The 14,085-nt window shown below is 38.8% G+C and overlaps 1 protein-coding gene across 3 annotated transcripts; it reads left to right on the top strand.

The window, feature by feature from the left end:
• Positions 1-1,600: 1,600 nt before the first annotated feature.
• LOC110731542 (coiled-coil domain-containing protein 94 homolog) lies at positions 1,601-9,812 on the top strand. Of its 3 annotated transcripts, none has more exons than XM_021911400.1 (9): positions 1,601-1,763; positions 2,037-2,288; positions 2,479-2,628; positions 2,753-2,887; positions 3,000-3,065; positions 4,189-4,239; positions 4,358-4,438; positions 7,979-8,060; positions 9,363-9,812. In XM_021911400.1, exons 2-9 carry the CDS (start codon positions 2,091-2,093, stop codon positions 9,536-9,538), a joined length of 939 nt encoding a protein of 312 aa, XP_021767092.1. In that variant the 5' UTR covers positions 1,601-1,763; positions 2,037-2,090; the 3' UTR covers positions 9,539-9,812. The 3 variants fall into 3 exon arrangements, with proteins under 3 accessions (XP_021767092.1, XP_021767100.1, XP_021767109.1); XM_021911408.1 differs by having other exon boundaries at positions 9,366-9,812; XM_021911417.1 differs by lacking the exon at positions 9,363-9,812 and adding an exon at positions 8,157-8,487.
• Positions 9,813-14,085: the final 4,273 nt, after the last annotated feature.

Raw genomic sequence — 14,085 nt, forward strand, 5'->3', positions numbered from 1 at the left:
GGTGTACAGTGCAGCCCTGTCCACCGCCAACAACTCCGCCAGCGAATCTGCCTGATCCGCATCAGCCACAACACAAAGTCGTTTACCCTCAACACGAATCCCCAGAATGGCCTCGACGTCATGTAACATGATCGTCATCTCACCGAACGGAAGGTGGAAAGAGTTTGTATCCGGCTGCCATCGCTCAATGAAAGCCGTGATCAGCGTACTGTCAATCTTATCGTGCATGGTGGCAGGAACGTGCTTCACCCCAGTGCCCTCCAGTCGCTCGAACATCTCGCTCTCCGCCGGCCAGGCCTCAGCCCATGTACGCAAAAAGCTACAAGTCTTTTCCCGGGTATGACATTTCAACAACCCCGTAACTGAAGGCCTCTCCTGGTCCTCCCAAATACGGGAAGCTATGTGTCCTAGAAAGCTAGGAATCACACTCCCGTCAACAGGCCCACCGGGCACCTCACTCCTAACAACCCAAGAATCATTACCGGCCCTCGACCGTTTCCTGATTGCCCCAGATACAGTGGACGCAGATGATGTGCCAGATCTACTAACAAACCTACCACCCCTACCCTTACGCACCTCCACCATATGCGTCTCGTACATGTCATCAACCCTCTGACTGAATGGACCGTAATCATCATACGGTCCACTGCCATCGTCCACATCCTCATCCTCATCTGCGCCCTCCTCCTGCTCCTCCTCCTGGTCACCCTCCTCAGCATCATCATCGTCATCGTCATCCTCATCCCGACGGTGGATCCGTTCTCTACGAACTGAGGCCGAAATACCACGGGATCTGACATGTCTATGCCCCGACCTCTCCACTGAATAACTTCTACTAAGAAGCTCTATATTCTTCCCCGCACCATGACGACCCAGTGAATTCTACACAAAATTTTAAAATATATAAACATACAAAAATTTATACGATAAATAATCATCATCGCAAATCAAATAAACTAAAAACATACAAATAATTGTAAACAAAATATAAACGTAGAAAAAATACAACGAAATTGAAAAAATTTATAAAAATAAACAACAAAATATAAAAACAATTCAAAATTATATTACAAAAAAAAAAAAAAAAAATGGGGGGGGGGCGCCCTGGCTGGACGCCCAGCCAGCGGTGGTGGCGCCAGCTGCAGACGCCGCCACCAGTTGGCTGGCGCCTGGGCTGGACGCCACAGCCACGGCTGCGGCGCCTAGAATAAACGCCACAACCGTGGCTGTGGCGTCCAGCCCAGGCGCCAGCCAACTGGTGGCGGCGTCTGCATCTGGCGCCACCACCGCTGGCTGGGCGTCCAGCCAGGGCGCCCACCGCGTTCACGACGGTTTTTCCCTTTTTTTTTTTTAAACAAAATGTACCTTTCCTCCTTGGGACATCCTTCCCTCCGCCGCCGCCGCCAATTCCTTGCCTTGCCGCCTCGACATTGCCGTTATTTGAATTTTTTTTTTTAGAGAGGTTGAAAGAAGATGAGCAATGAGAGTGTGAGTGATGAGAGTGTGAGTGATGAGAGTGTGAGTGTTTTTTTTTAAGGTCAAGGGCAATTTTGGCAAACCAAGTGAATTTTGTGGGCTTTATACGGGCGATGTTTAACAAATCCCATCATTTTTGCCCCGACCCTTTTACTTTTATTAACGGGGGCTTCATTGCTGCAATCCATTGAATTGCTCGTCTCTATCTCCTCCTCCTCCATTGAAGCGCACTCAACACGCACTTGACGTTCTCCATCACAAAATATTTGTTCTCAGCAGCTTCTGAGGTAAGTTGTTTCTTTTAGTAATCATCAAATCAATTTCACAATCTAGGGTTCATCTTTCATCTAATTTAATTGTCAAAAATCTGAACTTTTAGTTTTAAATACTAAGATTATGAAAGATGATAACCAGTGATTATGTTGCTAGAACAGAAATTACGAGCCTTAATTGAATCACATATCCCTAAAATTATGTGATAATTGAATCAAATTTGCTTGCTAATGTATTGCACTACCCTTTATTGTTGCTGACAAATTTTCTTATTAAATTTTTGGTAGAATTCTTATTGAAGAAGGCAAAGTAGAACACTGAATTGAAGAGAGTAGAGAAAGATGGGAGAAAGGAAGGTGTTAAACAAATACTATCCACCTGATTTTGATCCCGCCAAAATTCCGAGGCGTAGGCAGCCCAAGAATCAGCAAATCAAAGTCCGAATGATGTTGCCGATGTCTATTCGCTGCAATACTTGTGGTAACTACATCTATAAAGGAACCAAGTTCAATTCTAGGAAGGAAGATGTCATCGGCGAGGTATCCTATATCCTTCAATTTATAAACCTAAGCTATGTGTTGGAGTTTGGTTGATTTAGTTGAATTTCATGCTACTTGTAGGTTTATGTTGGTGTTTGATTTGATGGGTATGGCTTATTTTATGATAATTTGCATTACAAGTAGAGTAGATGTGATTCTCTAACTTGGAATTTCATTCTAAACAATTCAGACATATTTGGGCATCCAAGTTTTCCGATTTTACTTCAAATGTACAAAATGTTCGGCCGAGCTGGCAATGAAGACAGACCCACAAAACTCAGATTATGTGGTTGAGGCGGGTGCCACACGGAATTTCGAACCTTGGCGGGATAAAGATGAGGTGGGTTATGCTAGATGTCCACTGTTTTACTTGAGCTTTGTAAAATGATATTTGAGTTCTGAGAGTTTTTGGAATGTGTATTGTTTGATTCTGATTTAGAATATGTAATTTTTGTTGGCTTCAGGAAATTGAGAAGGAGAAAATGAAACGAGATTCTGAAGAAATGGGAGATGCAATGAAATCTTTAGAGAATAGAACTTTGGACTCAAAACGGGAAATGGATATACTGGCAACTCTTGATGAAATGAAGTCTATGAGGGTACCTTACCTGTGTCAGAATTTGGATATAATATTTGGTTTTATTGTATTTTCTCTACGGCAGATGTCTGTTTCAAGTTTGTTTATGTTAATCTTTACCGTGTTCTTTCCAGTCAAGGCATGCAACAGTCAGTGTAGATGCAATGCTAGAGGCCTTGCAGCGCACGGGTGAGGACAAGGTATAATTACATGCTGTTGCTTTGGATTTGGTTAATCATACTAAGTACAGGGGATCGTGTGCATTTATTTGTTTTAAGTTTGATTAATTGATTGATATTACGCTGTATTTTTTGGTTTTCCTCAAAATACACTGGCTCTTCCAAAATAAGGGGTGCAACCTATTTAATTTAGAATTCTTTTCCTGTTAATGCATTAGAAGTTTTATTGGTTTAAGATGGAGCTTCGTATTTAGAGAGACTTCAGTAAAATTAGGCAAGCATATACTAGTATATTCTGTTTCCTAAATTTACTATCCTTTTTCTATTAGGTTTCCGAGTTCTAATATTGGTGGTGGATACCGGAAACAAATCAGAGCTGATGTCGGTTGATTGTACCGTTGGATGGCAGCTTAAATGTGGAAATTAGCATGTACTCGTGTGTGTATTGGCCATATGGACCTCTTGGTATACAATCAGAAATGAATCTATATATGTTGCCTGCCCTTAACTGACCACGTATTGGTTATGGTTACACCTCATTTGTACTCATTAGAAAGTTTAAGATCTTGTTTGGGCTTAGGTGCTGGAAAACCAAATAGGAATTATGCATTCACATGAGAAGAGAGAATATAAGCTAATAAATTGGCAATCAGAGAAAGAAAAATACGAACTGAGCCCCGAATCCGGATTAGCCCGAAGGGTGAACTGGGTGGGAACACCAAAAAAAGAAAAAAGAAAAAAAAACACTATTCTATATATTTATTTCATGATTCACCCATGGTATTATAGTTGCTAGTGTTTTAACATGTTATAAATCATTCGTTAATGCACCGTAATCATACCAGTGTATATGCTAATTGAACTTATTTATATGATGAATGCATACATGCTTATTCTTGAACTGAGATGAAGCCAGTTGTAAAGTACTTAGAAGTTACTAATTCTTGTGGAGGTTTGACGATACTTGTATATCTTGTTCATGTTTATGTCATTTGTATCTGTCTTGAAGCTTACTTGCTCATCGGTTAGGAAATATGTATCTGCATTGCTTTGTCTATGTTTACCTTGCTCTGTTGATGTTACAACCCCCTTTCTTTCGCTTGTTTGTTAAGTAGTGAGCTGACCTAGTTGAACTATGCTACAGGAAAAGAAGTTGGATGAAGAGGATGAGGCCCTTATCAAATCAATATTCAATGTCAGTATAGGAATTGATAATCCTCTATGCCTCATCCTTTGGCCTTTAATATCTGTTCTTTTTTCATTTTGTAACTAAAATTTTCATTATTTTTTTTCTGGTGTAACATCTTTTTCAGGGGCCCAAACAGTATGTGCGAAGGATTGATGATGAAGAGTGGGATGATGACAATGATGAGATAGCAAATGACAGCGTGAAGGTATAGTGCGGTTTAGTTTCAGTCATAGTATAAACAGAACCATTCTGTGGTCTCTTTGTGATGCTGATGCTTTTCAGCTGGCCTTACTGATGTCTCATTGCGGTGTTTGCCTCTTTCTTTCAAAACACAATTATGTGCTACTCCCTCTGGCCACATTAGCTCAATAAGTACTATTCTGTAGTTATTGAAGATATTGTGGTTTTGCTTATCTATTGTTATTTTAATAAAAAATTAGATGATATGGGAGTTAGTGGGGGTATTTGTATGTTTATTTTGATGGAAAAGTCGGTGTGAAAAGGAGATGGTGGGTCCAAAAGAAAGGTAATAATTAATAGATAATAATTAATTAGCAAGAGATTAATGCCTTTACTAGAGGGAGTACGACTCCCTCTGTTTTTTTTATTTAAGTGCTCCATATGCCGATGTAGAATTTTGACCAATAATATCTTTAGTTATCAATATATATAAATTATAACAATTGAAAATCAACAAACTATCCATTGAGACGATTTCAACAATTTCCCACAAGACTATTTTTTCTTATGTATAGATAACTACATTTGGTCAAAGTAGGTAAGGTGAATAGAAGCTTGCCTAGGCGCAAGGCGTAGTCAGGCACGAGAGCTGGCACCTTAGCTCTGCCAAGTGCAATGACCTACAAAAGGCACATGCCTATACACTTTTTTGAAGGCTGCAAGGCTTTTTTGCCTTTGCGCCATATGTTGTAAGATCAGTAGCTGATGTGTAAGAATTTTTTTTTTTTTTTTAAATAATTTACCTTGTGACTTTTCAACGGTCATATATACCTTAAGTGATTAAATCCTTAATACTATAGTAGAGTGAAACCCCATATCCCCCAATTCCATTCGAAGAACCCTAGCTGTTGCAGGCCCTTTTACTTTTTGTCATAATTCTTTTTTTAGAATTTAATACTTCCTCCGTTTTTTACTTGCAACACTTTGACTTTTGCAGTATTCATATACTCCACTTTTACTAGCTGTAATGATTTATAGTTTAGGATAAATTTAGTCATGTGGGATCTTGTTAGTTTGTCTCGATTTATACTTTTATAATATCATGTATTTATAGTTTATACATATTGGTAATCAAATTAATTATTGATTGAAATAATGTATTGACAAGTGTGAAATAAGAAGTGTTGCAAGTAAAAAAAAAAAAAGCATTGAGGAAGTAGAAATTAATTGATAGTTTTGTATATAAATTTAGTGCTCCTCACCTACAAAAGGTGCACGCCTTCGCCTTGTGCCTAGGGTCCAAGTACTTTTGCACCTTGGTGTGCTTCATGCCTTTTAAAACAAAGGCTGTGTACGCTTTAACTTATGATAAGCTACTACAATTTCTCATGTAGGCCTTTAAATTAACTTTCCTTTTCTATTACAATTTACAGACTTTGATTGGAAAAATTAAATTTGCGTAATTTCTTATTAGCTTAACAAATTTCTCAGATAAGAAGGATTTTATCTTGTTTTTGTTTAAAGGAGAACGTAATGTTAAATGTTAAGCACAGAGCATTAACATTGAAAATACTTTGTTTTTCCTCCTAAGTGTTAAAGTTTATAAATTGCTATCTCCTGGAGTCCATATCAATTATTTTGGACACAGAAATGTATCCTTGTCTTTTATTTTTGAAACTTTCATGTCCAACTGTAGATCCACACACAACCAAGTGTGACACCTATTTCCGAGTTTGAACATAATAAGCTCTAAGGTTCAGTACTGCAGTTGTACTATCTCTGGTTCTTGATTGTGTGCTATCACTGCTATCTGCCCCTTCACATGTAATACGCTGGCTCCAATAATTGTTTGTCAAATATTTTATTAGTTTTGGTTCTATAGCTTGATGAGGAATTGTGGATTTCTGAGGTCAGCATCTCACTACATCTATTTCTTACATTGCAACTTCCTGCTTATATTAGAACAAGTTATTTAATTGGTAATCCGTACCTGTAAGAATTGCAATTGGTAGCAAATGAACCTAAGGTCACAGGTTGAAACCCCTACTGAATAAATTATGTTGCTCATGCGTACAAGTACTTTAAGTTGTCTAATAATGAAGCCTGTGTACGGTGCTGAAATTCATTCTTGGAGCATAGGGACATTGGTGTGAATTAGTATGCTTATGGTTATTGAATTTAAATAGTAAATGGGCTCCTTGTGATCATTCACATTTCTATGTCGAGTTATTGCATCTCACTGATTTAAATAGCAAATGGGCTCCTTGTGATCATTCACATTTAAATTCAATAGTATTGCATCCTAATTTAAATAGTTTGGTAATTTAAAGTTACATTATTGGGCTATCTGAAGCTATGGTATTGAGTGTTTAGTTTCATAAGCACAATAGTGTAAGCTTGGATAAATGTTGGAGCAGAAAGCTAAGCTATCTGATAGTTATAGATACTCTATATATATTCATCAATTTCACCTTAGAAGGGGATTGTGGGAAAATCATTTCTGTTGCTGATTATTGTGTGATCTATTTTATGTATTGTGTTGTGGGGGTTTCTGTATTTGTTTGTGGTGTTATCCTGCTTTAGTTTGTATATAGCTCCTTCAGCTCTTCTGTTCGGAAGCTTGTTCAATGGAAACTTAGTTTCAAAAATTCCAAGGTATGCCCTCAAATTCGATGCTCAAAGTGTGTGGTGAGAGGCAGAAGTGCAAGGTTTACAACAGTCACATAATCTAAGAGTTTACATTGACAAATTAGGATTTCTGAATTAAGGGAAAAGAGGATCTAAGGTTGGATATTGTTGTGAACTAGGGGTGCACCTCACTGATGAGATGCAATGGTCACCAATTCCTTTTGAAGGCGTGCCAACTAAGAATAAAAATGTTTAGACTTATTTGGGATTAGGTTAATAATCTTATCTTTGTGCTTACTAAGGTGTTGTTTGGTTCACATGGGAATTAGAACTTCCCATGAATTGCAAATTCATGGGAATTAATTTCCTATCATCAAATTCATGGGAATTTCCTAAAATTGTTTGGTTAACAATGAGGAAAGTAACTTCCCATGGGAATTTCCACTTACCTAGGAGGGGTTAGGTAAGTAAGTTCCTACATTTTGTTGGAACTCAAAATTCCTAGGAAGTTCCACTTCTCCCATTTCACCAAATTTTTGTCAACCAAACAACACATGAAACTTGCAATTTCTAGGAAGTTTCACTTCCCATGTTTTTTTATGTCAAACAAACAAGCCCTAAGAATAAATCTTTGTGCTCTTGAGTTTTGTGTTGAAATACAAAAAATACCCATGCGGACGTATTTCTGAGATGGTAACTGACCAATTTCAATCAATCCAGAAGATTAAGAATGCTTCTTTTTTGTTTTAACAATTGCCAATCTCCCCTCTTTTTATAGAGGTTGTGAGAGTGTTCTCTGCTAATGTGGAAACCAGACTTACCAGAGTATGAATTATTTGAATGTTAAACTTTTATCTCTACCTCGGTGTACTTGATCTATGCTTGTGATTTGTGAGAATCAGGCTATTGACATGATTCTTTGTCTATTGTGATGCAGAGACAAAAACTTTCAGATGATGCTAGTAAACCTACAGATGTGTTGACAAAGAGTAATATATCTGAAGATTCGAGTAACAAAGGTATAGTATTTTATTACTTCATCCTCTTCTTTGAATAACAGCAATTGTCACAAATAGAGGGAGGATTATTTTGCTCTTCATGTTTTGGATATACAGTGTAAGAAATGCAATTGAGGCAACAGAATGTTATGCTTTTAGAGGTGTGGCAAAATGGGAAGGAAGATTTAGCCCAAAATGGCATTGATCACAAATGTATAATAAACTCTGTTGGCCAAAAAGGAAACAATGGGTCATAAAGTAAGAGCACAATGCCATTTAACAACCTCAGGATTCCTAAATTACCAGTGCTGAATTCACAATGGATTTATTTTAGCGGGTTTTGTTGATTCCAAGAAGGAAACACTCGTTTAGCTAGAATGCTTTGTTTTAAGTTGTAGAGATAATTTTTTATTACTATTATTATTTTAAATTTTCTATATTTCAGTCATTCTAATTTCTCCACTGGTTCTCACACTTATTCACTATCCATATATTTTTTGATTTGTGTTACATAAGTTTTTTTCTACCTTCATTTCATTTTATGTGCAACTTTTACTAAAAACGGATGTTACACATTATGTGCAACGAATGTTTTCTTTCCTTTGTCATTTCTATCTCTCTCTCCTAATCACATGCATCTATATCTTTCTCTCACCATTTAACACACACACACACACACACATATATTTTATCTAGGAGTCCGTGTTTAGGCTTTTGTTGCACATAATACGAAAGGGAGGTAGTATATCGAATTTCATCATTGTGATTTCTACTGTCATCTGCATGACTCTCATTCACAAGTCATCGTATGCAGCCATTATTTTAGAGTAAATTGAATAACTTTTACAGCCCAATAATATAACTTGATCTTGCCAATATAGGGGTTTTGAAAGTCCACCTCTTCAGGACAATATAGGACTATATTGTTATGAACTGGATAATGCTGAGTGGATTAGTTGGTAAGAATTCTTAAATGATCTGGAAGTATATTATGGTGTATCTTTTGAAGTATCATGATGTCAGATTAGGAAAACAGAAAAAGATATATAGGTTTGCCAATGGACAGGCCTTGTTGGTTTGACGTTATTATACGAAGTGGTTGTCATAACCTGAAACCAACATAGTGCTTCATGTTATATCAACACCCCAGGCCTCCGGTCTTAAATTAGATAAAGAAATAAATAAATAAAAAGAAAAGAATGTGAAGCAGCCTGCAAGAAGTTTGAACTTCATTATCTGATACCATGTTCCACTTTTTTTGAGCAATAAATCATTCTAGAAGCTATGTCTGTGCTGATTGAGTTGTTTTTCATTTGTGTTTAGCAGAACCTTCAGATAGTAAACAACCCACCTTGCAGACTTCAGCAGTCAGATTCTTGGTGAAGAAGAAACTAAATACAGAACCTTTGAAAAAGGAAGATACTAAATCGCATGAAAGCACAACCTCTAATGGTGTACTCCAGTCTCTTTGTCAATATGACAGTGATGACAGTGAATAAGCACAACTTAGGACAGTTTGCACTAGATTGCTGTATTTTACGGATTCAGAACTAGTTGTCTTTCAAATTCATTTTAATTGGCTGTTTCTTGTATCTATGATAGCTTGTGCTGAATGCTGGGTAGAAATTGTACAATGCTTGAGGCATTAAGGATAAAGTTAAGGAAAAGATGATGAACAAAGAGGATAATGAGGCCCTTATTAAATCAATATTTTATGTGCGAAGGATTCATGATGATGACAATGGTGAGATTTGACTATGATTTTTAGTGACATGTTAGGGTTTGTTATTAATCCGTTTAGTATCATGCCTAGGATCTTGCTATCAATCATGTTTTGATGAGATTATATCCATTATGATGTTATAATGATGATTTGTTGTGTCAATTAATAATTATTACATTGCTTGATTATTTATTATTCATTGTTATTGCTTGATCACGTTCTTTTTGCAGGTTTAAAGAGAATTTGTACTTGAAATCACGCCTAATAAGATAATTTTTGATTTTAGGTTTAATATGATTTTAATTCAAGTGATCACCAATAATAGATTTATTTTTGCATTAATAATAAACCAACGTAGATTAAACAGGTTTAGGGCTAACTTGTTGGATGTATGTTGATCGGAAAGTGCACATGATTATTATAAGAATTAAGTAGATGTCGATTTAGGGCGGGTTTAATCTCTTTTAGGTTGGATTCGTACCATCATCCCCAAATATCTAGTCATGATTCCGGACCACTATGTAGTTAGCAATCTCCGTGATCGTGAATAGGGTGTAACCTTCATACCCGTGAACAGTTTACAAGTTCCTAAAACTTGTTGACGACTCTTTTATCTCTAGTTTCCTTCCCTTTGGACGTCACCATGCTTAAATGCATGATCACAGTGGGGCTCAAAGTTGATGTTTGAAATATTTCCTACACTCGCAAAATTAACAAAGAGAGCAAAGCGCAAGACTAAGTAAAAAAGGCAAGGCAAGTGGAAGAGAAAGCAGTGCATCTAAAGCAAATAGATTATGCTCGGATCACCGAGCTACATCAAATCAAATCAAGTTCAGGAAACTTAAGAAACCAAATACTAATCGGCAGCCGTCCACAAGACGGATAAAAGCAGCTGCCGAACTAAGTGCAAATACTCAAAAACTAAATAAAGAGTTTGTACATTAAGACAAGCTGAAGCAAAAGGGTTCAAAAGGCAAAAACAGATGCGACACATTCTAAAATTAAGAGCAAGTTAACCCGCAAGACTCTGTAGACGACTACCCGAGTTCCTATGCTTCAGCACTCGCAGGACCAGGCTGAGGAGCAACGACATCTTGGCCACCTGAAGCTTCAGCACCAGCAGCGGATGAGGCAAGCTGGGAAAGAGCTTTCTCAGGTTCTTTCTTCTGAGCCGCTTCCTTCTCTTTCTTCTCAGCTTCTTCTCGTTCTCGAGCCTCAGCTTCATCCTAGCGAGTCAAGAAATCAATCTCAGCTTGACTGGTAGTGGTTAGGTGAACATCCTTTTCATCTGAAGCCCAGACCTCCACTTGATCCCAGTCAATGTTAGGATCAACGTGGAATGCCAGACGCCGAGCCATATTGAATCCATTCTCATAACCCTCGTCATATTCGGCTTGGGTGTAGATTCGGACTGCTAGTAGCTTCTGAGCTCGAAGCTCGGTCTGAGTCTGGGCAACCCCCTCCTTCTGTGCATTCAGTAAATCCTGAGCCTCCTTGAGCTCATCTCGAGACTTGGAGGACTCCACCTGTTTGGCGTTCAGCTCGTTCGAAAGCCGCTGAATCTCATTTTGCAGCTCAGTCTGCCTTCTCAGCGACTCCTCGCCGGTAGCGATTGATCTTTGTTTGAACTCCTCAACCATGATTCGTTGAGTTTCCTCTTGCCGTTGCTGCATCTCCTTAATCTGAGATTCAAGGCCAGGGATGTCCTCAGCCCCATACTTCTTCAGCAACTTGGACCCCTCATCCAAAATAGGGAATATGTAATTCTCCCAGTTCTGGACCATGGTCTCCGAGGCTTACCTCGCTGCAGCAGCTTTTCCTCAGCAGCTTTGGCCTTGAGTTCAGCAAGACCAGCTCGAGCTTCGGCGTCATATTTTTTGAACCTTAGCTCCTCGTTCATCTCCACAGCCAGGGCGTGGCTTTGAATAGCCTGTAGAGGTAAAGAATCTGTCAGTCGAAGTAAAAAAAAAAAAAGCTTAAGTAAAATGTGTAAGTGTCAAACGCCTTACCTGCATCAGCAGCTTCTGAGTTTCAACAAAGGGATCTAGAACCCTCACAAAAGGCTCAGCTATCCCAGTTGTAGCTCGAAGGGACCAATTCCTTGCCCTCTCCAACTCAGATTTGCTTGACAGGTCGTCGAAGAAGTCCACGGCCGAGTCTCGGTGCGACCAGAGAATCTCCCTCGTGCTATCAGAGACATGGAGAAGAGGGGCTGAAGGGAAACCCATGTCAGCAGATTGGAAGGTCTTGAAAGACTGATTCGGTGAAGGTGAAGGCATTTCCTCGGTTTCTTTCTCGGCCTCAGCATCCTTCTTCAAGCCCTCATCATCAAAATCCTCTAGTTCCTCGCCCAGAACCTTCACATCGTCCTCGGGTTGATGGAGCAAAAGAGCATCAGTTTCCCATTGAATATCATTAGTGAAAAGTCCTTCCCGAGGCGAGGACGAGGAGCGCAGAGGAGGAGTCTTCCACTACAAGAAAACAGCTTGATTCCGACGGACAAAAAAAATCTGACGGAAACATCGGAAATTCCGTCGAAAAATGGTCTTCCGACGGAATTCCGTCGAAATCAGTCTGTCGCAAAGCCATTTGTAGGAAATTCGACCTTTTCCGACGGAATTTCCGACGTATTTATTTATGTCGGCTTTTTTTTACTTTAATTGAAATTCCGTCGCAATGTTCTGACGGAAATTTCCGTCGCAATGTTCTGACGGAAATTTCCGTCGGAGTTGGAGAGGTTTCCGACGGAAATTTCGTCGGAAGAGGTATATTCCAACAAAAAATTTCGTTGTAAAAAAAAAAAAAAAAAAAAAATAGCCCCACCCCTAGCCCACCCCACCTGCCCAGAAAAACCCCCACCCACACCCACCCACACCACCGTACTTCACCCACCCCACCTAACCAAACCGAACCCACCCCACCTGCACAGAAAAAACCACCACCACACCCACCCAGACCACCTAACCATCCCCCTAACCCAACCACCTAGAAAAAACGAAAAAAAAAACAAATCGAAAAAGCGCAAAAAAATCCAGAACACCCAAATCGTAAAAACCAAATCGAAACAAAAACCAAAAAATCGAAAAAACCAAACCCAGATCCACCCCGAAATCCCTTACCCACAACCCACTACCACCGAAACCACAAGCCCCAAAATAAAAAAAAACACCCACACAAAATAAATTCAGAGATCTGAAAAAAATTTAACAAAAACAATTGAAATCGAACAAAATAAATAAATATACAATTATCTTCTGAAATTAATAAAAAAAATTACAATTATATCAAAAATTAATTATAATCAGAATTGTTTTTTTTTTTTTAAAAAAAAAAAAAAAAAAAAAAAACCTAGATCTACAATGTTGTTGTTGTTGTCGTTGCTGCTGGTGTCGTTGTTATCGTTGCGATGGTGTCGTTGCTACTAGTGTCGTCGTTGTCGTTGTCGTTGCGCGGTGGTGTGGTTGTTGTCGTCGTTGAAGTGGTCAGAAAAGGGGAAAGAAGAGGAGAGAACGAGGAGATCGAAGAAGAGGAGAGAAGGAGGAGATCGAAGAAGATAGAGAAGGAGAATGAGACGACTAGAGAAAAAGAGAAGGGGAAAGAACGAGGAGAGAGAACCAGAAGAAGAGAGGAGAGAGAACCAGAAGAGAGGAGAGGAGAGAGAAAAAGAAGAAGAGAGGAGAGAGAACCAGAAGAGAGGCGGAAAGAGAGAATAGGAGAGGAATGAGAAATGAATAGGGCTGGGGGAGGGGGACCGTTTATTTAGGGTTAAGTTTTTTTTTTTTTTTTTTTTAAAAAAAAATTTAATTCCGTCGGAAATGGTTTAAAATCCGTCGGAAATTTCCGACGGATTTTAAATCTGTCAGAAATTTATTATTTTCCGACGGATTTTTTTCCCTCGGAATTTACTGCTTCCGACGGAATATTCCGTCGGAATCAGTAAATTCTCGAGGGAAAAAAAATTCGTCGGAAATTCCGAGGGATTTTCCGTCGCAACATACCTTTTCCGGCGGAATTTTCTGACAGACTCAAATTCCGTCAAAAAATTCAAAATTTTCGACGGAAATTTCGTCCGTCGGAAAACGACCTATTTCTAGTAGTGTTCTCTCTGGATTCAGTCTGCTGAACGCTGACCAATGGTTCAGGAGGAGGATTTTTTTTGCTGGACTTTTTCTTCGGCGAGAGTCTCTAGAGGAGGAGGAGTTTTCTCCTTAGTCTCTTCTATTTTCTCTTCCACTAGCCGAGGCTTCTTTGCTGGAACAGGAGCAACTTGAAATTGCCCCGGCTTGATAACAACTCTCCTCTTCCTCGGCCCAGACATTTCAT

The sequence above is a fragment of the Chenopodium quinoa genome, unplaced genomic scaffold (assembly GCF_001683475.1).
Source record: "Chenopodium quinoa cultivar QQ74 unplaced genomic scaffold, ASM168347v1, whole genome shotgun sequence".
NCBI classification, from domain to species: domain Eukaryota; kingdom Viridiplantae; phylum Streptophyta; class Magnoliopsida; order Caryophyllales; family Amaranthaceae; genus Chenopodium; species Chenopodium quinoa.

Bases quoted from the DNA above. Each gene is read 5' to 3' on its own strand.
- LOC110731542 (XM_021911400.1), top strand. From the start codon at position 2,091: ATGGGAGAAAGGAAGGTGTTAAACAAATACTATCCACCTGATTTTGAT. The intron at 3,066-4,188 runs GTATAATTACAT...ACTATGCTACAG, and splicing joins AGCGCACGGGTGAGGACAAG to GAAAAGAAGTTGGATGAAGA. The intron at 8,061-9,362 runs GTATAGTATTTT...ATTTGTGTTTAG, and splicing joins TGAAGATTCGAGTAACAAAG to CAGAACCTTCAGATAGTAAA.